Below are 22,021 nucleotides of genomic sequence, written 5' to 3' on the forward strand. Positions count from 1 at the left end.
AGATTCTGAAAAAGAAAAGGAAAAAAGTGAAAGTCTGTGGGGTATAAGAGTGGAGCGATTGAATGACAAAAGACATAGAGTCAAAGGGACTGATGCTGGGGGAAGGAAAGAAACAAAAGATCTGTCCTGAGTATTCTGCTACAGTTTGAAAGAGAAAAATAAGAGAAAAATCGAAACACACAAAGAAGACGAAGCAAAATGGGGGATAGAGTTTAAAGTTGTTAAACTCAGGGCAGAATTTTACCAGCACGTCTACCTGTGTTTCGTATGATCCTGCCCGAGACCAATGGAGAATGCCATTCTCCGAGCCGAGCCTGCCCCTGGAATCGGGGCGGACGTACAGGTAAAATTCCAGCTCAGTGTTGAGTCCAGAAGGCTGGAAAGTACCTAATTGAAAGATTTGCTGCTGTAGCTCACATTTATGTTTGGCTTCACTGGAACAGTGCAGCAGTCCAAGGACAGAGATGATAGCATGAGATCAAGGTGAAGAATTAAAATGACAAGCCACAGGAAGCTTGAATTCATGCTTGCAGACTGAATGGAGATGTTCTGCAATGTTGGCATCCAATTTGCATTTAGTCTCCCTGAAGTAAAGGAGATCACATTGTGAGCAGCAAGTGCAGTGATCTAATTAAAAGAAATATATTCAAATTGCTTCTTCAACCAGAAGGAGTGTTTGGCATCTTGAATGGAGAGGAAAGAGGGAGTCAAAGGACAAGTGTTACATCTGCTGCTTTTGCACGGAACGGGGACTGTGTGTTTGGGGTGATTGAGAAGTGGACCAGGATATCACAATGGAAAGTGAGAACGAGATGTGTTTGATGGAGGCATCATGCTGGAGGTGGCGGGAATGGCAGAAAATTCTCCCTTGAATACGAAGGTTGGTAGGGTGGAAGGTGAGGATATCATGGTCCTTGGAGAGAAAGAAAGGGGCCAAAGTGGAAGTGCAGAAAATGTGACAGAATTCACAATGGAGGTTGGGGGAGATCTTGTTTGAGGGTAAACCCACAATAGTGTTTCCTTGTCTGTATCTTCCACCCCACCAACCTTCAGTATTAATGAATCATTTTCCCCCCACCTCCAGCATGACCCTACTAACAAAGACACCTCCCCCTTCCTTCTCGTTTTAGCATCCTGATAGGATCATTCCCTCCACGATAGCATGGTCCATTGCTCAACTGTGCCCAACACCCCATTCCTTTTTTATGCAAGAGAAATAACTCTTCCTTTTATTTCCTCTCCTCACCATCCAAACTCCCAAGGACTCCTTTTGGGTGAAGCATAGATTTACTTCCTTCAATTTAGTCTACTGTATTCACTGCTCATAATGTGGCCTCCTCCATATTGGGGAGGCCAAACACAGACTGGTGACCACTTTGCAGAACACCTCCATTCAATCTGCAGACATTAGCCTGATGTGCAGTCAACCCCCCACTTCCTGACCTGGTTTGTTCCATTTTTCCATTTTTCTCTTATTTTCACTTTCAGACAGCAGCACACCAGCTGTAGACACATTTTATGTTAGTTCCTGTTGTTTATTTTCTTACCCTGTCACCATTCTCTTTGGTCCTTCTCTCATTCAATCTCTCCTCTCTTCCACCCTGTCAGAGACCTTTATCTATCCTTATCCCACCCACCCCTTGCTCTTAATCATAGAATCATAGACAGTGAAAGAGACCATTCGGTCCATCAAGTCTGCACCACTACCCAGGACCTAAACCTGGAACACCGTGTATTGACCTTTGCCAATCCCACTGTCACTAAGGGGTGATTTAGCATGGCTAATCAATCATCTTTGGAGTGTGGAAGGAAACCAGAGCACCTGGAGGAAACCCATGCAGACGCAGGAAGAATGTGTAGACTCTACACAGACAGTGACCCAAGCCAGGAATCGAACCCGGGTCCCTGTCACTGCGAGGCATCAGTGCTAACCACTGTGCCACAGAGCTCCCCACCTATTACATCTCTACATTTTACAGTTCTGATGATACGTCTATACCTGAAACGTTGACTATTTCTCCCTTCTCAGGTGCTGCCTGACTTGAGTATTTCTCACATTTTCTGCCTTTGTAACAGAATTAACGGTAGGTGAATTCCAATTTATTTTTCTAATATCACGGAAAATGTATTCTTTGCAGAGGAAACATTTAACCTGTTGGCCATCATGATTGTGGTGGGTGACAGCATGCACAACTTTGCTGATGGCCTGGCCATAGGAGCAGCATTTTCATCGTCCATCGAGACTGGTATCACCACCACTATTGCTATTCTGTTTCACGAAATTCCTCACGAAATGGGTGAGTTCTCAATTAACTGTTCCATGTTTCAATATCTTGAAATTAAATTTCACAAGTGTAGTCTCTCAAAAAATGGTGATAATTTTGTTGCATAAGTAGTAACAGAAGTGACTGATAATTGTGACACTTACAATGTAACCTCTCTGAAGCAATAAAAACTGAAGGTGATGAACTGAATCACTAATTTTACCGAGTTCCTGGCTTTAAATAAGCTTGATGTTGAGTTGCTGGCGTTGGACTGGGGTAAACACAGTAAGAAGTCTCACCGCTTCACCTGATGAAGGGGCAGCAAGTGCTCTGAAAGCTAGTGGCTTTTGCTACCAAATAAACCTGTTGGACTTTAACCTGGTGTTGTGAGACTTCTTACTTTAAATAAGCTTGCCTGCATTTTGGAATGGGATCTGCCTCCACTGGGTTTCTTGCCCTACAATAGCTGTCTGTAGTTTGAAACATGATTTAAGACTTTCAACTGGCAATGCAGCTGGGAGTTTGTAATTATAAATTATAAGAAGAGATGGTATTGGGGTTCCAAGATCCTATAACATGTGTTCATTTTCCAATAGTTGGCACTCAGAAAGCACTGGGTACCTACTATTAACTCCTTTAACTTTCTTACGTATGTCCAATGTTGATCTGATGCAAAGAGTTCTTCATGAATTCCAGACTTGTTAGAACTTGCGATGATGCATTCATCCTCAGAAATTCTGTCCTTGTTGGAAGGTTTCCAAGGTAAATAGTCAAAGCAACAAGGTTTGTGCCTTGAATATTAATTCATTTTAAGATTTGCAAAAACAGTAGCAGAGCCACACCACGAAGATGCATATGTCTCCAGTTTAATGTTCATTGAAATTCTCACAGGAGGTTTAAAGGTTGGCTTCCACTGCCTAAGATCAGGAAATATGTCGCAATATGCTGTATCTTGGGGATCCCACAAAATAGTAGCTCACTGTGCTTTGCAGACCTTTACTATTCACAAAGACTTGGACATAAAGATTCCTTGGAACATGGTCCCAGCTCTTTTGGAGGCTAGACGGCATGGAGAACAAAAGCATCACTTGAGAATCCTCAAACATATTTGTGAGGGTTATCAAAACTCAATTTATCAATGCAATGTTCTCATCTGTTTGACCCAGTATACAACCAGTGTTTCTTTTTGCCATAAGTCCTAAGACATATAAAGTAGGAGCTTTATGACCACACTGTTGACAGCATCATTCAAAAAGATCACTGCAGAGCTTCAACTTAACTCCACTTTTCCTCATGATCCTTGTATCCTCTGATTGCTTTAGTGCCTAATCCATTAATCCTTGTGTTGAATATACTCGACAACTGGCCATGAGCAGTTCTTTGGGTAGAGAATTCTAAAGATTTGCAACCGACTGAGAGAAGAAATTGCACCTCATCTCAGTCTGAAATTGTTGATTCTTTATCATGAGACTATGGCTCCTGGGTCTAAATTCTTCAGCCAGGGATCACGGAAAATTCTCAGCATCTACCCTGTCAAACAAATTTTATGTCTTAGGGGACTGATCCAGAATCGAGGGAGCTCTGGAAAATCAAAACCAAAGCATCCATGATATAAGATTTCTATAATCATCTCATTTGAAATCCTAGATGCAAGTTATCAGGCTAAGAGAGTTTGTCAGCTTTTAGTCCCATTAAGTTCTATAGCTCTTTGCTAATATTGATTAATTCAAGGTTTCTTATTAGATTGTTTTTCATAGTTGTGAAGCCAGCATAATTGTGGATCCCATGCACTCCAGACATTCTGTCTTCCATCAGGAAAAAGATACAAAAGTCTGAGGTCACATATCAACCAACTCAAAACAGCTTCTTCCCTGCTGCTGTCACACTTTTAAATGGACCTACCTTGCATTAAGTTGATTTTTCTCTACAACTTAGCTATGATTGTAACACTACATTCTGCACTCTCTTGTTTCCTCCTCTATGAACAGTATGCTTTTTCTGTGTAGCGCACAAGAGACAATACTTTTCACCGTATGCTAATACATGAGACAATAATACGTCAAATCAAATCAAATCAAATGGGGTCGTGCTGCCTCTCTTCTTATGGCAAGATGAACCTGGGAGTGAGCTACTGCTGGATTCATCTCTGAAATTTCAGTCCAGGCAACCAGATATGGCCTTAGATCTGTGGTGAAGGGTAGATGTCTGTCATTCTGCTGCTGCCTTGAGAAAGGTTAAGTCACCTCTGGCCATTTTTCCCACTGTGTTCTTGATCAGTGAGTTTAGTAATTAGTTGGTCTACTGGCAGCTATTTGTTCTGGAAAATCTTGAAAGAAAGCAACCTCCAGTCCACTGTTTCCCAGTGCCTGATATCTAATGCAAAATGTGCTGCCACCAGAACTTCCATAGAGGAAGAGACACCAACTGGTCCTAAGACCACTCCTGAATTGGAGATTCCCAGCTGTTAGTTGCCACACATCCTGCAAGATTCGTCTCACGTTGATGTCATATTATTTGTTCATCCTTTTCCCCTGGTAACTGCCAAAATCATGTTTAATTATCTGCTGCTCACCTATCCTGCTGTTGCAAAACCAGCTCCGGTTAGCTGTTTAAAGGCTGCACTCTAATTTCTAAGCTACACAAGTTGATTGTTGTAATACAGATGGCAAGCGTTAGGCTGAGTCAATGCCAGGAAATGAAGTGTAGCACTGGCTTTCTGAGCAACAATAAACAATGGCCTATTTATTGGGAAAATTTATGATCTCCTTTTAGATGGAACAAAGCACTTCCAGGACCTCTGAATGCACTTAACCTCCTCATACATAACTGCTGAGAAATATTCAGAAAAGATTTTCTGCACCTATATAATTTGATGTTTCCTTCAGTGCTGCATTATAAGACTGGCTTTGTTGAGCTCTTTGCTCTTAGTCCTCTTTACATATGTATCATAAAAGGGAAATCCTCACAAAGGATCTCATATTGCAGCTTAACAGCATATTTTAAGGAACCAAAAGAGAAAATGCTGAAAACTCTCAACAGATTGGCAGTGTCTGTAAGGAGAGAAAAGATGTTTCGAGTCCAGATGACCTTTTATTAAAGCAATTTTTTACCACTTCAAGGAAACTGCTAAAAGTTAAAGTTTGTAGTTGAGAATCTTAACTCATGAGTACCTATTTTGTGGGCTCTACAAGTATCCCCCAAGTTTCAAATGCCACCTGTGTCTTGTACGTTTTTATGTGTTTGAATTAATGTCAGATTCCATGCTGATATAGGCATTAGCGTGTACACAGTTAATGTCACAGAGTTGAGTTATCTGGATTCAAATCATCAGCTCTTTTCTCTCCTTACTGATGCTGCTAGACCTGGTGAGATTTTCCAGCATTTTCTCTTTTGCTTTCCAGCGTCTGCAGTAATTTGCTTTTATCTGGTATAATTTAAGGCCCCACTTAAAAGCTATCTCGAGGGTAACTTCCAAATGAAGTTTGGTGCCTCCAAAGTGAAGAACAGGAAATGAAGTTCACAGAAAAGGGAGCTAAAGTAAAGGTTTATTCTCTGTTTGACAATAGGATGAAGCACAGCATTTCACCTTTAAGGCTCTAAAATCAGCTTTCCACAACTAATGGTTCAAGTTAAAGTTAGCTCTGTTGATCCTAGAATGAAAGTGACAAAATCTGGGACCAAGAACAGTCATCTAGACATGACATCCATCCTGTCTAGGAGCTTGACTATGGTGCACCTTCCCTCACTGTGTGTGTAAACCTGTCATGCCCTCTCTAAGACTCAGTCCAACTTCCTCGCTGTTGCCACAATACTCCCATCTTTTGCCACCCTAAATATATTTGGCAACTTTATGTCTTACTAAATATTGGCTGCTGGTTCTTGCACTGTATTTCCGGCATTTCTCACTAATAACACTTCTTGTTTTTATACAGGTGACTTTGCTGTACTTTTGAACTCTGGTTTATCCATAAAGCTCGCCTTGCTGATGAATTTATTTAGCGCACTAACTGCTTTTATTGGACTCTACATTGGTCTCTCTCTGTCAGCTGATCTCAATATTCAGCAATGGATTTTCACTGTGACAGCAGGGATGTTCCTTTACCTTTCGTTGGTAGAAATGGTGAGTTGAAGATGTTTAATATTTATTACCAACTTTATTGAGACTTCCAGAATTATGTAGTATTTCAGCACCCTGTTCAGTAAATTGTGCTTTTATGGTCAGATTAAACTAAAATGAAATTTCATGACAAGTCATAAGTGCAAAAGGAGAGAATGGTTGTGATGGCCTTGTGGAGATGAATTTGGAGGAGGCTTTTAAATGAGGAAAGAATGGTTGATAGACATGAGGATTCCACAGAGCTGGGTCTATCTGTTTCTACCATCATTACACTAATGTCAATATACGCAGGACCTTGGATGGAATCAATTATTTAGGCACAAAAGGTAGACAAGCAGAAGAGGGAGCTCGGGACTTCCTTCTTAACAGATTAAACATGAAATACTGTGTGTTACAGTTAAGTTCTAAGGTGAACACTTGGGGAAGGCGAGGCTAAATGAGGAAAAACTAGCAAGTATGTCATGCACAGCAAGGGGAGCTCAGGATGTCAGCCTTCAAGGTTATTCCTACTTTGCAAGTAAACTAGATAATTTTCTGTGTACAAAACACATGGGTGATTCACCGTTACAGTGTCAAGTTTTAGTAGCTTCATCACACACTGCTGTTTGCAAACACTGACACAGGTTATTCACCCACACTCCCTAACACAAAACTCATCTTAATTACTAGTGTTGAAAAACATTTTGTGGTTTATAAAACTAAAGGTGGCTAAATTAGATATTTCCTGAAACTGTGTGGGGATCTTGATGTGTGATTAACCTCTGCCGACTGACTGTAATGCAGACAACATGTCTGCCCAGGTTCAAATCCCTTCACCACAGATGGTGAAGTTTTAATTCAATAAAGATTTGGAATTAAAAGTCTAATGATGACCACAAAACAATTATTAATTGTCATAAAAAGCCCATCTGGTTCACAAATGCCCTTTAGGGGAAGAAATCTGCCATCGTTGCCTTGTCTGGCCTACATGTGACTCCAGATGCACAGCAATGTGATTAGCTCTTAACTCTCCCTCAAGGTCAATTAGAAATGAGCAATAATTTCTGGCACAGCCAGTGACACCCACATCCCATGAACAATTTTTTTAAAGCTTATGATCTCTTAATTAGTGATAGAGGATGGGGGTTGTGGTCCTCCCTATTACTGAACCTGCATTTAGCTGTGTAGGGAGACTGTTGGGGATTTGAGCTCAAAAGTGGTGATGCTGGTTTTAAATCAGCATTGTACACTGATTAACGACATGATGCTCCTGGTCTGTGACATTAACCATGTACACACTAATGTCTTTATCAGCATGGCATCTGACATTAATTCACCCATATTTAAATGTGCAAAATGCAGAAAGTATTTGAAATCCGGAGGATACTTGTAGAACCCACAAAACGGGTGCTAATGAGCCAAATTTCTCAACTGCAAACTTTTACTTTCAGCAGTTTCCTTGGAGTGGTAAAAATTGCTTTTAATCAGGAACAGGAACATGTAGTAAATCTAATATTTGTGACCCGTTGAGCCAAAAGCCAGGGATATGTGTTTTCCAGAAAATGAAACCAAGCCAGTTTTATTATTTTATATTGCTAAGTTTAATCAAGTGAAAATCCTTCCGTGCAAAATATTGCACAATAAGTCCTTTGTAGTGCAGTCACATTGCTCAGCGATTGATCTGAAAGAACTAAATCTAACTTCCTTCTTTAGGTATTGAGGTTGATGTGCTTATTATGGTCACAACAGCTATTTGTATGTTTAGAGTTATACATATTGGTAAAGTATTTCAGTAACAAAAAACCTTTGATAACCATAAGTAATATTTCCAAAGCTTTTTAACTCATGAATAGTCCGTTAAATTTCCTGGCATGGTCCTAGCCAATCTGATGATTTGTTACAAAGGTATTTTTCAATTAATTATTGAAAAATGACCATGACGAAAACAGTTCCTCAAATAAAAATGAAAACACTTTGAAATGAAAATTTTCATAAATTGAGTATTGAAGGTCACAGTTTGCTGATCACATAATATTCCGCTGAATGGTAAAATGGAGATCACAACTTTGCGACGTTAGCTTCTCATCTTAGAAGCACTATCAAAGCAAAATACAAGATGAAAGTTTGGGCCTGTTATTACAGGTTGTTTTAATGTGGATCATAGAAATCACTTACAGAGTGACGTATTTGCTGCATTTAAATTTTAGTCCTGCATTAATGTCACTGTGATCACACATTATGTATCTACTGATGATGTATGATTTATATCACTGACTTTACATTCCATCCAGCTTTACATTGCCCTGATATTGACTACATGTACATCAGCAATGACGTTGGTTGTAAGATGCTTTGTGATGCCCTTAGGCTGTGAAAGATGCTACAGAAATGCAAATCGTTCTTTTTCAGTAGCACTTTGTTTTCAGTAGCACCAATTTTCTAATAGCACAAACGTGGAGCTGTGCAGATGTATAGTGGAAACACTATGCCCATAGTGGAAGGAGCAGACCACGGCCTATTTTGCACAATGTTCTGTTCCATTTTGATTAGGCTGCATGGAAAGGCCTGCAGCATTCCTCATTCCCATTTGGGGGATGGTGAGGGGGGAGGGGTGGGGGCTGTGTGGGGGTGGTGGGGGTGCTGCAAGTTGCATACACATGTAGCCCTCAAAGGGCTGCAGCTGATTGTGAAAGAAAAGTGACAAAATAAAGACCCTGCAGGCTCACTTACTGGATAAAAGGATGCATAATGCCAAGGACATTGTTTCATGAGGCAATAAATCATTTATTATCTAAAAAGGAAGAATATACAGGGCTACATGGGAGTGACAGCACGTAAGTTGCTCTCTGAGAGGACCATGGGCCCCAATTTAACCAGCACGCCCTCCTCAAAATTGTGGCAAGTGAGGCTCACAGAATGGAACTCTCTGTTGCCCTGTGGTGGGATTTTATGAGTCTCGCCTGAACAAGGTTGTAAAATATAGGCCATGATGTGCTGAATGTTTTCCTTTTGTGCTGTAGCCATTCTGTGATTCTGGAGGTAACAGCTATAGGACTCCCATCATACGTTCCAATGCAGATCCCAACATTGTGATAGGCATGGCCAGAAAGCCTTGGGGCCATGGCCCTGTTAATCCATGGCAAAATCATCTTCTTCACTTCCCTAATGCTGCATGTTCAGAATCTTTAAAGATATATTCACTTTGACCTACTTGTATGATATGTCAAAGCAAACTGGAAACTTAAGAGAAGTACTGAAGTGCCAAAAAAACATCAAAAATTCAAAAATGTAGTCTTTCCAAACAAAACAAGTTAATTCATACAGCTTAAAAAACATTTAAAATACACAAACAACAATGAGTACAGCATTACTAACTGGATGTGATGTTCTTCAAGAAGATGGTGGTGAGCCTTCATGAATTGCTTCTTTTCATGTGATAAAACTGCACAATCAATACTACTCGTTAGGGATGGCATGGTAGCACAGTGGTTAGCACTGCTGCTTCACAGCTCCAGGGACCTGGGTTCGGTTCCCGGCTTGGGTCGCTGACTGTGTGAAGTTTGCACATTCTCCTCGTGTCTGCATGGGTTTTCTCTGGGTGCTCTGGTTTCCTCCCACAGTCCAAAGATGTGTGGGTTAGGTTGATTGGCCATGCTAAAAAATTGCCCCTTAGTGTCCTGAGATGTGTAGGTTAAAAAGGTTAGTGGGTAAGTATGTAGGGATACGGGGGTAGGGCCTGGGTGGGATTGTGGTCAGTGCAGACTCGATGCACCAAGTGGCCTCTTTCTGCACTGTAGAGTTTCTATGAATTAGGGAGTTCCAGGATATTGCCTCAGTGACAATAAATCAAGTGATATATGTTCAAGTCAGTATGGTGGGTGACCAGGACAGGAACTTAGAGCGGTGGGAGCATAGGTTTACAGCTGGGATGTTGTTGACCCCTGTAGCCATTGTTGAATCCAGTGCATTTTGCCATTTCTTGATGTCATGTGAAGCTAATTGAATTGGTGGAAGACTGGCATTTGCAATGGTAGAGGAAATAGGAGGAGACCAATAAAGATCATCCCCATAGCACTTTTGCTGATAGATATTGTAAGTGTTTCAGCCTTGTCTTTTAAACACATGTGCTGAAATCCACTATCTTTGAGAGTGGGGATATTCATGGGGTCTTTTCCTCAAATTAATTGCTTAATTGTCCTTCCCTATTCACAACCGGCCGAACAGAGATACAGGGTGAATTTTCCAGCTCTCCCGGTCTGCAGGATCTTCCGGTCCTGCTGAAGTTGATGCCCACCATAGGTTTCCCAGAAATGGCACAGGCAAGGAATGTAAGTCGCCATTGACTTCAGTGGGACCAAAAATTCCCACTGATGGCTGAAAACCCGCTGCTGTGGGGCTGGGAAATTCTGTCCGCATAACTTTTCTCAGACCTGGTGACTGTGGGATCGCTTGGCCCTGTCCATGTTGTCCTGTGTTGTAGTTTCACCAGGTTGGCATCTATTTTTCATTATATACTTTCTGAAACATTTCGTGTACCTGCAGACTGTTCTAGATGGAGATCACTGAACAATTTGTTTCAGATTAAGCTCATCGAGTTTTGCACAAAAGTCTGCAGGCTGTCTGGACTTTGGTAATGTTATCTGTGGTCTGAAAGCAGGCAGTATAAAAACATTGTTGATTGCACTTGTAGACCAGGTTAGCAAATAGAGTGATGGAAGAGTTCAGAAATCACAAAATGTTTTTGACAGAATGAACATACTGTTCATACAATTAAAAACATATTTCAATTTGAAATATCTTGGCATCAAATTTTAAGATGATCATGTTATCCCTTGATTTACCTTTTATGTGAAAGAATTATTTATATTCAAAAATAACTATGTGTCGATCACATAGCATTGTAATCTTTCCTTTAAATATTATTGATATTCAGAATTCCCACCTGCTTTCAAATTTCTCATTGTCTTCTGGACTGAATCTAGCTTGTGGAGCTGAATTTTTAATCAGATTTGGAATTGGAAATGGGACTTAGTTCCAGGTCCTGATTCTGCCTGGTGTGTCCCCTGTAATCATAGAATCATAGAATCCCTACAATGCAGAAGGATGCCATTTGGCCCATCGAGTTGGTACCGACCCATCTTTTTTAAAAATCTTACCCAGATATTGTCCCCACAACCCTACATCTTCACCCTGTAAAACTACATATCTTAGGACACTAAGGAATAATTTATCATGGCAAACCAGCTAACCTGCACATGTTTCGAACTGTGGGAGGAAAGCGGAGCACCCAGAGGAAACCCATGCAGACATAAGAAGAATATACAAACTCCACACTGTCACCCAAGCCCGGAATTGAAACCAGGTCCCTAGCGTTGTGAGGCAGCAGTGTTAACCACAGTGCCACTGTGTCACTCCAGCTCAATACTCGAGCCAAATAAAAGCCAGGGAACAGGTTCGACATCCAATCAGGTGCAGCAGGTGATTTCCCAATGCTGGAGGGCCAGTGGGAGACCTTCTATCACTAAGTGATTGGTGGTCCGATTGACCGAGGTGGGAGCTGCCGGTAATAAGATCCAGAGACAAGTGCTGGAACAAGTTAGTTTTATTTCTGAAAATGCTAAAATGCTGGCCATGATCCTAGAGGGTGCAGCTGTAGTACATTGGCCATAAGGGAGGTGGCGTACTCCATTGCTTGATCCGTCAGAAATACTTCCTTCCCACCCTCGGCCTACAGTATTAGTGGTCCAGGCCAATATGAGCTTCTCCCATTGCCAACTGGAAATCCCAATCTTAATAAGCCCCTCAATTAATTAAAACTCACCTTAGTCGACTGCCCACTGCTTCCTGATGGGAAGCGGATCTGATCCCCATTCAAAATGGATCAGGGTCAAGGTAACTGTAGCAAAGTAGCGTTCAGGCTGGTCATAGCAACTTGTGCACAGGTCCAACACTTTTAAAAACCCAACCACTGGAATCTGGAATTTATCTGAAGAGAAAATAAAGTGTGAGATCCATGACTTAATACACATGGTGCCCCTCCTGCGTTTAGCCCCTCCATCTTAATGTCTTAAGATATCCATCTAAAAGATTATAATCACTAGGATTGCTTTTCACTTGGAGAAAATCAGCATTAATTGGGCAATAAAAGTCTTTAAATTGGCTTGGTAACCAACTGCCCCAGTAACTCCAGTGATTGGCTTGTTGAAACTTTTAGAGGTATATCTCTGAGTGGTTGAAATGTCTGCCGGATACAACCAATTGGATTCCATTCCATTAAACTGGGATCCTACAGGTGTGATTCGGGCCATGGCTGTAGTTAGACACATGGGTCTACCTACACCACATGGATTGCAGTGGTTCAAGTAGGCAGCTCACCATCCCTTCTCCAGGGCAATTCAGGATGGGCAACATAAACGCTGACCTGGTCAGTGTCGGTCACATCCCATAAAAGAATCAAAAAAGGGAAGAATGCATTTCCGTCTGATTGTAGAAGCATTTTAAATTGTGATGTACTTACAAAGCCTTGCTAGCACCATTGATTATTCCAGCATGAATCAAGCTGAATATAAACCCACCTATATCCCTCTCATTTGGACAGAGGGTCAGGGTCTGAGAACAATAAACTATAGCATACCCCCTCAGCAGAAGGACTCCCTTCAAATCTGCAGGGAAGTTGTATATCAAAGGGAAATTGGGGCAGAGGAGAAGACTTGTACTTAATATCAGCATAGGTGCTTACCTGGTAGCAAAGATGCCAAAAAGATGTCAGCTAGGGTTGTCAGCTATGACTCTCACCAACTTTTACAGATGCACCATAGAAAGAATTCTTTCTGGTTGTATCACAGCTTGGTATGGCTCCTGCTCTGCCCAAGGCCACAAGGAACTACAAAAGGTCATGAATGTAGCCCAATCTATCACACAAACCAGACTTCCATCCATTGACTCTGTCTACACTTCCCACTGCCTCAGCAAAGCAGCCAGCATAATTAAGGACCCCACGCACCCTGGACATTCCCTTTTCTACTTGCTTCCGTCGAGACAAACTGACTCAAGAACAGCTTCTTCCCTGCTGCTGTCAGACTTTTAAATGGACTTATCTTGCATTAAGTTGATCTTTCTCCACACCCTAGCTATGATTGTAACACTACGTTCTGCACTTTCGTTTCCTTCTCTATGAACGGTATGTCTTGTTTGTATAGTGTGCAAGAAACAATACTTTTCACTGTATGTTATGTTACACATGACAGTAATAAATAAATAAATCAAAGATGCACTACACTTAGTGGGCATCCTGCACTTCTTTCACGCTTATGCCCATTTTACAATACAATTTACTGACCACGACAGTGACGAAATGTTCATATAAACTGATGTTAACAATGAATCGAGGAGGCGATGGCCTAGTGGTATTATCATTAGACTATTAATGTAGGAATTCAGCTAATATTCTGGGGACCCGGGTTCGAAACCTGTCATGGCAGATGGTGGAATTTGAATTCAAGAAAAACTGTCTGGAATTAAGGATCTACTGATGACCATGAAATCATTGTTGATTGTCAGAGAAACCCATCTGGCTCACTAATATTCTTCAGGGAAGGAAATCTGCCGTCCTTACCCAGTCTGGCCTACATGTGACTCCAGAGCCACAGCAATGTGGTTAATTCTCAACTGCCTATGTGCAACTAGGAATGGGCAATAAACACTGGTCAGCCAGTCCCATGAATGAATTAAAAAACAAAATCATAAATGTGGAATAAGTAGAATCTGAATCCAGGAAAGTTAGAGTCGATATCAATTCTTTCAAAAGAAAGAAACAATTCTCTTGTTTGCCTCCAACCGGCTATTTCTCAGTTCCTGACGAAGTGGACTGGAAATGCAATGTTAGCACCACCTAATGGTATTTATTGGCTTTGCAACCATTGCTACAAGCAACATCTGAAGCTGCAGTCCATTTTTACTAATAGTCATCAAAATAATGAAAGATAAAATTAATGACAGTGTTGTAATTAAGTAAAAATTAACTTTGAAAATCTTTAAAATATATTTTGTTATTATGAGCTATTACATTCTGATATTTAATTAATGCCGAGATTTGACAAATTAACTCATAGGATGGGCGAGAGCCTGCCCGCATTTCTGCCATAACACAGTTACAAATGCTGACTTCTACCCTCCACCAACCTAGTAATTTTGGGGCCAAAATTTGTTTTAGGATTAGACAAGTTAGAATGAGTTGTTAAGAGCCGTCATTTAAAACTACTCAATTACACATTAAAAAGTCACCATAGTCCCAGATGACCATATAGGCAATAACTTAAACTGAGGATCTCACACCTGAGGGAAGGCCTTCACGAGTTGCTATAGGAAATGTGCGTATGTTATGAGCATCACTCTGCATCGCTAACCAGCTGTCCAGCCAAATGAGCTAAACCAACTATCACAGCGCTACACGGACGATACAGGACCAAGTCTCAACAAACTGGGTAGGATTTTGTGGCCTTCCCACCAACTAGGAATGGGCAATAAATGCTGACCAGCCATTGATGCCCATGTCCCAGGGTCATCCAGTCCTGCTGAAGATGGCCAACCCCATGGCAGGTTCCTTGGCAGTGGGATGGGCGAAACGTACAAAATACCATAGATCATAGCGACCAATGGTGAGCCACCTCTGTCACTAGAAAAAACATCCGGGGGTGGGGAGGTTGGTGACTGGAAAATCATGGCCTGTACCTTGGTATGATGAAAACAAGGGACATAATCTTATAGAGGAAACTCTCTCTGGTTGGAGAGCAAGCAAGAACCCTAATCATTTATTTTAGGAATGATCTGCCACATCGTATGCCACACAGGCATTTGACAAGCCAAAAGCAGGAATTTCCCCTGGATCATGGGCCCTGAGGATACAAGTGCTGCTGACTGAGAGGTGCTGGCCAATCAGAGCCCAGAAGCTCCACTGAGCAGCAGTGCCAGTGGAAAGGCACTGGTAAGACACTCAACTGAGGCCCAGGGTTGTCACTGGATCCCAGGCTAGGGGTGAGATATGGCGAGAGTGGGGTGGTGACAACCATTGTAACTTGGAAAATAAGGGTACCAAAAAAACCAATCCAAACTGGTCTTACGTACCTTAAGATGAAACTTCTTACTGCAATTTGAAAATCTAGAACTGGTTTTTCCTTCTGAGAGATGCCCATTGCTAATGCTGGGTCCTTCAATCATTGAATGCCTCTGAACAAGGAACATCCCTAGCATAGTGACCAACTGACCTGTACCTATGTTGGACATTTTGCCTCACATCCCTTATTTCTAAGATAGCCTGTAGGAGACTGAGCCTGGGAGTCTCCGTCTGCATTTGTCCCTCTGTTTTGTTTCTGAGTATGCACATTATAGCTGCAGGACACCAGCTCTTAGGGTCACCAGCAGCCCCCACTCCCCACCAGGCCCACAGTCAAAGTGTCCCTTATTTTGTTTCATAAAAGTCAGTCACCCTGCCCCCTCAGACCTTGCAAGCAACGCCACCCATTTAAAGATCTCGGTTGGCAGTGGGACGGGAAGGCGGTCCAGGGGCCTTCCTGCCATGGAATAGATAGAGGTAGGAAGGTGGCGACATGTGTTGGTGGTGGGGGTACTGCCACCTGCCCCTCCCTGACCCGATTAAATGACAGCTCTGCCATTAAACTCACCAAGGGTGAAGGCACATGATTCCATCTTAGATTTGTGCTGCCCGCAGTGAGGCCAGAAGCAGCATACATACTGGCTACAAACTGCCAGATACTAGATAGCAACTCACCTTGTCATCTCACTGGCTGAAAAATAATGCATGGCATGGAGGAGATTCATCTTTTACAGCATGAATACAATGATATTTCAAAGTTAACCTCCTTTTGTTTCATTTACAACAGCTTCCTGAGATGGCACATGTAAAAACAACAAAGCCCTGGCTGATGTTCATCTTTCAGAACATTGGATTGCTCCTGGGTTGGACTTGCCTACTTCTTCTTGCCCTATTTGAACATAGACTCACCATATAAAACGATCTCAAGTGCTGTCCTCCCACAAAGAGATGAAAGCTGCTTGCACAGAAAATTGACTACAATTTCACATAATGCACTGCACTTCTGAAACTAACAATTATACTTGGAGACAATTGAAGCTACGATCAGGAAAGGCGTACAAATCATTACTAATATTTAATAGTTATTTTGCAATTGCTTTTCATGAACATTTTAACAACTCAACAAATCTAAAGCAGTTTTGCTGAAAAGTACATTTGGTATATCTGTCCATTGACCATTTGTTATAAGTACAAGAGAAACATCATGTTTGAACCAAAATAATTTACTTACAGTTCACAGGAATTAGTTTGCTATCAAAAATAATTGAGCAGTATTTTGATATGAACCTGTATTTTTTTTTAAATCTAACTTTACATCACCTTCTTATTCTAGTAGTTATCTATTTTGTTTCATGTAATCATGTAATTTTAAGGAATGTTATTAAAACTTAATTCCTACTTTTGCTGTTAGATTGCAATCAAGTATATTTGTTAAAGATGAGTTTTTTTTTCACCAATTGAAAGCAAAAAGGTACACTTATTTCTTTACACCAACACTCATGGGGTAATTTTCCAAATATGTGTTGGCAGTGAAGAACCTTACTCACTGCCAATGCACTTCAGAAAATCACAAGCAGTGCATTTGCCATTCTCTGATATGAGCTGGCAAGACAACCACAAATGCTCAGAAAATTATCCAGTAACTTTATTACAACCTTCTCCACATCTATGCTGCATTAAAAATCTTAAGGAAGCTTTAACGCTGCAGGCAATGAAAAGAGGATTTAGTCAGACTAGAGTAGGGGAATGGAGGAATCAGCATTTCCCCCTTGATCTGGCTGATGCAATTTTAAATTGTAGGGAACAAGATCTTTCATCCCAAGCCAAATATGTCCCACTGGGGTGCACTGAGCTGTTTTACCCTGATGCCTGAGCAGGGGAAGCAACTGTAACTTCCCTGCCAGGCCAAAGCTGACAGAAATGGCAGAGCCAAAGGAAAGAGCCAGTAAAGTAAATTTTAAAAGTGTTAACATGCCACTGTCCAACCTCCCAATCAAAAAGTTGAGAAATTGGCAAGTGGTGACATCAGACCATTAAAATTGGAGGGCTGATGGAGGGGGGAGATAGGCAGGAGGTTGACATTGGGGACTGAATGAAACTGTCATAAGAAATGGGAGCAGGACTAGGCCATCTAGCCCTTCGAGCCTGCCCCACCATTCAATAAGATCATGGCTGATCTGAAGTGGATCAGTTCCACTTTCCCGCTTTCTCCCCGTAACCCTTAATTCCCTTGTCTATCAGAAATCTATCTCCATTGATAAGAGAAGTGGTCAGGAATGGGTTTGGGAAAGGGTCACAGTCAGGTTTCCAGAAATAGAGGAGTGAAAGGCAGAGCTAGAAAAATTAGTTCAGACCAGTATTTCTATTTCCCCATTTTACTGGTGTTCCATTTTAAAATATACAAGACCAGTTCAAGCTAGTACTCTTATTTCCCCATTTTACTGTGTTCATTTTAAAGTGTACAAGACAACTTCAAGTCAGTATTCCTATTTTCCCATTTTAACGGTATTCCATATTAAAGTATGCAAAACCAGTTCCGACTCATATTCTTATTTCCCCATTTTACAGTTCTTTCCTTAAGTTGGCCCATTATGAAAATACAAAAATATTAAAAGTGACTTGCTGGCTGATTTATGGCCTTGGGTCCACTTGCTGTTAGTTTTGGTTTGACAAGGAAACAATCAAATCACTTGTGTCCTCTTTAAAAAAGAGAACATAAATTAGATACCAGAAACATTGGAGAATGCAAGATTTAGTGAGAGGGAAGGACTGAGGGAGATCAATATTAGTAGAGAAATGGTGCTGGAAAATTGATGTGATTGAAGGCAGATAAACTCCTAGGGCCTGATATTCCACATCCCAGAGTACTTAAGGAAGTGGCTCTAGAAATTTTAGATGCATTGGTGGTCATCTTCCAGGATTCTGTAGACTCTGGAACAGTCCCTGCAGATTAGAGGATAGTTAATATCACTCCAATATTCAAAAAGAGAGGTAGAGAGGAAACAAAGAATTATAGACCAGTAAGCTAAACATTGGTAGTGGGGAAATTCTCAAATCCATTATCAAAGACTTTATAGCAGAATATTTAGAAAGCAGTGGCAGGTTCAGACAGAGTCAGCATGGATTTATGAAGGTGAAATCATGCTTGACAAATCTGTTGGAATTCTTTGAAGATCTAACTAGTAGAATTGACAAAGGAGAACCAGTCAATGTGGTGTATTTGGACTTTCAGAAAGTGTTTGACAAAGTCCCACATAAGAAACTATCATGCAAGATTAAAGTGCATGGGATTGGAGGAAGTGTATTGAGATAGTTAGAAAACTGGTTGACAGGGAGGAAACAACAAGTAGGAATTAATGGGTGCTTTTCAAATTAGCATGTAGTAACTAGTGGGGTGCCACAGGGGTTGGTGCTGGGCCCCAGCTATTCACAATATAAATTTATGATTTGAATAAGGGAACAAAGTGTAACTCTCAAAATTTGCAGATGATACCAAGTTGGGTGGGAGGGTGAACTGTGACGAGGATGCAGAGATCCTTCAGCATGACCTGGACAGGTTGGGTGAGTGAGCAAATCAATACAGTATAATTTGGATAAATGTGAGGTTATTCATTTTGGAAGCAAAAACGAGAAGACAGATTATACCTGAATAGCTGTACATTGGGAGAGGGGAGTGTGCAGCAGGACCTGGGTGTCCTATTGCATCAGTCACTGAAGGTAAGCATGCAGGTGCAGCAGGTGGTAAAGAAGGCAAATAGTATGTTGGCCTTCATTGCGAGAGGTTTCGAGTACAGGAGGAGGGATGTATTGTTGCAATTATACAGGGTCATGGTGAGACCACACCTAGAATATTATGTGCAGTTCTGCTCTCCTTTTCTGAGGAAGGATGTTCTTGTTTGCAGCGAAGGTTTACCAGGCTGATTCTGGGGATGGCGGGAGAGATCGACTAGGTTAGGATTGTTTTTGCTGAAGTTCAGATGAATGAGGGGGGGATCTCATAGAGATTTATAAAATTCTAACAGGACTAGACAGGATAGATGCAGGGAGGATGTTCCTGATGGTGGGTGTGCCCAGAACCAGGGGCCACAGTTTGAGGATATGGAGTAGACCATTTAAGGTGGAGTTGAGGAGACATTTCTTTACTCAAAGAGTGGTGAGCCTGGGAAATTCATTACCAAAGGGAGTAGTTGATGCCAAAACATTGAATGTATTCAAGAGATGGCTAGATATAGCACTTGGGGCGAATGGGATCAAGGATTATATGGAGAAAGCAGGATTACGCTATTGAGTTGGACAATCAGCCATGTTCATGATGAATGGCAGAGCAGGCTCGAAGAGCCAAATGGCCTCCTCCTGCTCCTATCTTCTATGTTTCGGAAAGCTGCAGGAAGGATTGCAGTCAGGCCTTGCGGCATCATCGGAGCTGAATCCCTATGACATTGAGGCTCCATTTCTCTTGCTTTCACCTCTTGTTTACAGCCCCCTCTCCCTCCTTCCCTCACTGCCCATTCAAATGCTTCCTTCAGGCATACAATCTGCCAGAAAGGCCAATTCTAATTCTCCATCCGCATGGTAATTGTAGTTGACTACTGGTAATTTAATTTAAACTTTAACAAACCTTTATCATTTGTGAGTGATAATTATGCCAACACTGCCACTGACGTGAATGTCACTGAACTATAAAATGCAGGCATGACGTGAAAATCAGAGGAAAATTGAAAGGTATGTCACTCATTTAAGTCAAATTACCTTCACTGGCCTAAGCTTTCAGATCTTGACCTTTTTCTAACCTACCCTTTATCTCTGTTTTGTTGCTGGTACCTTGAGCTGGCTGTCACTCATCATTTCCTGTGATTTTAACTCTGCCCCGAACATCACAATCTTCTTTCTGGATTTCTTTGCTTTCAATTATGATTTCCAAATCATTCATCCATTGTTGTAATTTTTTAACTTTCATTTTATCTTCGTTAGTCAATCTGATATAGTTGTAATTGATTCTGCTTTCTCTTATCAGTTCCCTTCTCATGTGAAGTCTCTTGAAAGTTGGATGTATTTATGGAAATATTTTATTCCTCCTGCCTGGATTTTGAATACTGTGGAAAGACTTTGTACCAATGATAGGAGAATTGAAAACACCAGTCAAATATGGCCATATGAGTGTAATGAGAAAGTGCATCCAGCTTTCTTCAATATTTAGTTAGAAACCCATCACATACGTTAGGGCATGCCCCTTTAAGAGATTGGTTCAGGTGACTTGGGACTCAAGCTCCACCCTGGTTGGAGCTTGCTTAGCCCGTCTTGTGCTGACTTTGCTAGGATAAAGATGTGTTAGTAAACTGTGAATCATATAAAAAAAGCCTACAGTGCAGAAGGAGGCCATTTGGCCTATCGAATCTGCACCAACCACAATCCCAGGCCCTATTCCCGTAACCCCACATATTTAACTTGCTAATCCTCTGATATGAGGGTCAGTCAAGGGGGAAACCGGAATACCAGAGGAAACCCACACTGACATGAGAGAATGCGCAAACTCCGCACAGACAGTGAACCAAGGCCGGAATTGAACCCAGGTACCTGGCGCTCTGAGGCAGCAGTGCTAACCACTTGCCACTGTGCCACCCCAGTTAGTTTACTACCACCGACCTCATGGTCTATTATTCGTCTCAATGTCAGGCCTCAAGTGCACAATAGAACATTCCACCTTCCCAAAACAAAAAACAGTAAAGACGTGGAAATCTAAAACACAAACGGGAAATGCTGGAAACAGACGGGCTTCTGAAGGCAAAGCTGTGGCTTTTGATATACCTTCATGATCATTTTAATTCCCCTGCTTTGGGGAATAGTGGATTCCCAGCCAGAACATCAGTCAGTTGAACCATATCATGAACACTCTTTCCATGAGCAAATACATAAGCAAGGACGTTGAACTCAGACCTTCACGACCAACGGTTAAGATATCACCACCGTGCAACAAGGCCTCTTGGACATTGTGATGACAAAGTGAAGGCAGAAATGCAGTGATATTGCCGCTCAACTGGTAATCTGGTGACCCAGGATAATGCTCTGGGGACTGGCTTTCGAATCCCACCACAACAGATGGTGAAACTTGAATTCAATAAAAATTGGGAATATGATGATCATGAAATGATTGTCATAAAATCTTATCTGGTTCACTAATGTCCTTTGTGGAAGAAAATCTGTCATCCTTACCTGTCCTAGTCATGTGATTCTGGATCCACAGAAATACGGTCAACTCTTAAAATGTTGTCAGGAAAGGCCAATAAATGCTGGCCCTGCTAGTGATGCCCACATAGCATGAATGAAAAAAAAATCCACATGAGATTGTTTGTTTGCCTGTTCTCACCTCGGCTGCTACCTGACCTGTGGAGTGCTCCTGGCATTTTCTTGATTTGTTCCTTGTTTTTCTTCACCCCCTTGCTCTACGTAGCGCTCACAAATCTGTTATTTCCTTTTTATTCCAAGTGGGAGGATGGCCTCAATACCTGCCCTATTTCCTGTGAATTCTGGAAACAGTAGTTATTTTGGCAT

At 41.5% G+C, this 22,021-nt stretch overlaps 1 protein-coding gene across 1 annotated transcript in view; it reads left to right on the plus strand.

Annotated features, from left to right (window-relative positions):
• LOC145361432 (zinc transporter ZIP12-like) overlaps window positions 1-16,794 on the plus strand; it is a 57,126-nt gene extending 40,332 nt beyond the window's left edge. The window contains exons 11-13 of the mRNA XM_080217227.1: window positions 2,139-2,297; window positions 6,197-6,384; window positions 16,260-16,794. Of these exons, the coding sequence (XP_080073353.1) occupies window positions 2,139-2,297; window positions 6,197-6,384; window positions 16,260-16,388 (476 nt within the window). The 3' untranslated portion in view covers window positions 16,389-16,794. The remainder of the gene's footprint in view (window positions 1-2,138; window positions 2,298-6,196; window positions 6,385-16,259) is intronic.
• Window positions 16,795-22,021: the final 5,227 nt, after the last annotated feature.

The sequence above is a fragment of the Carcharhinus amblyrhynchos genome, chromosome 2 (assembly GCF_965287045.1).
Source record: "Carcharhinus amblyrhynchos chromosome 2, sCarAmb.v2.hapA, whole genome shotgun sequence".
In the NCBI taxonomy this organism is placed as follows: domain Eukaryota; kingdom Metazoa; phylum Chordata; class Chondrichthyes; order Carcharhiniformes; family Carcharhinidae; genus Carcharhinus; species Carcharhinus amblyrhynchos.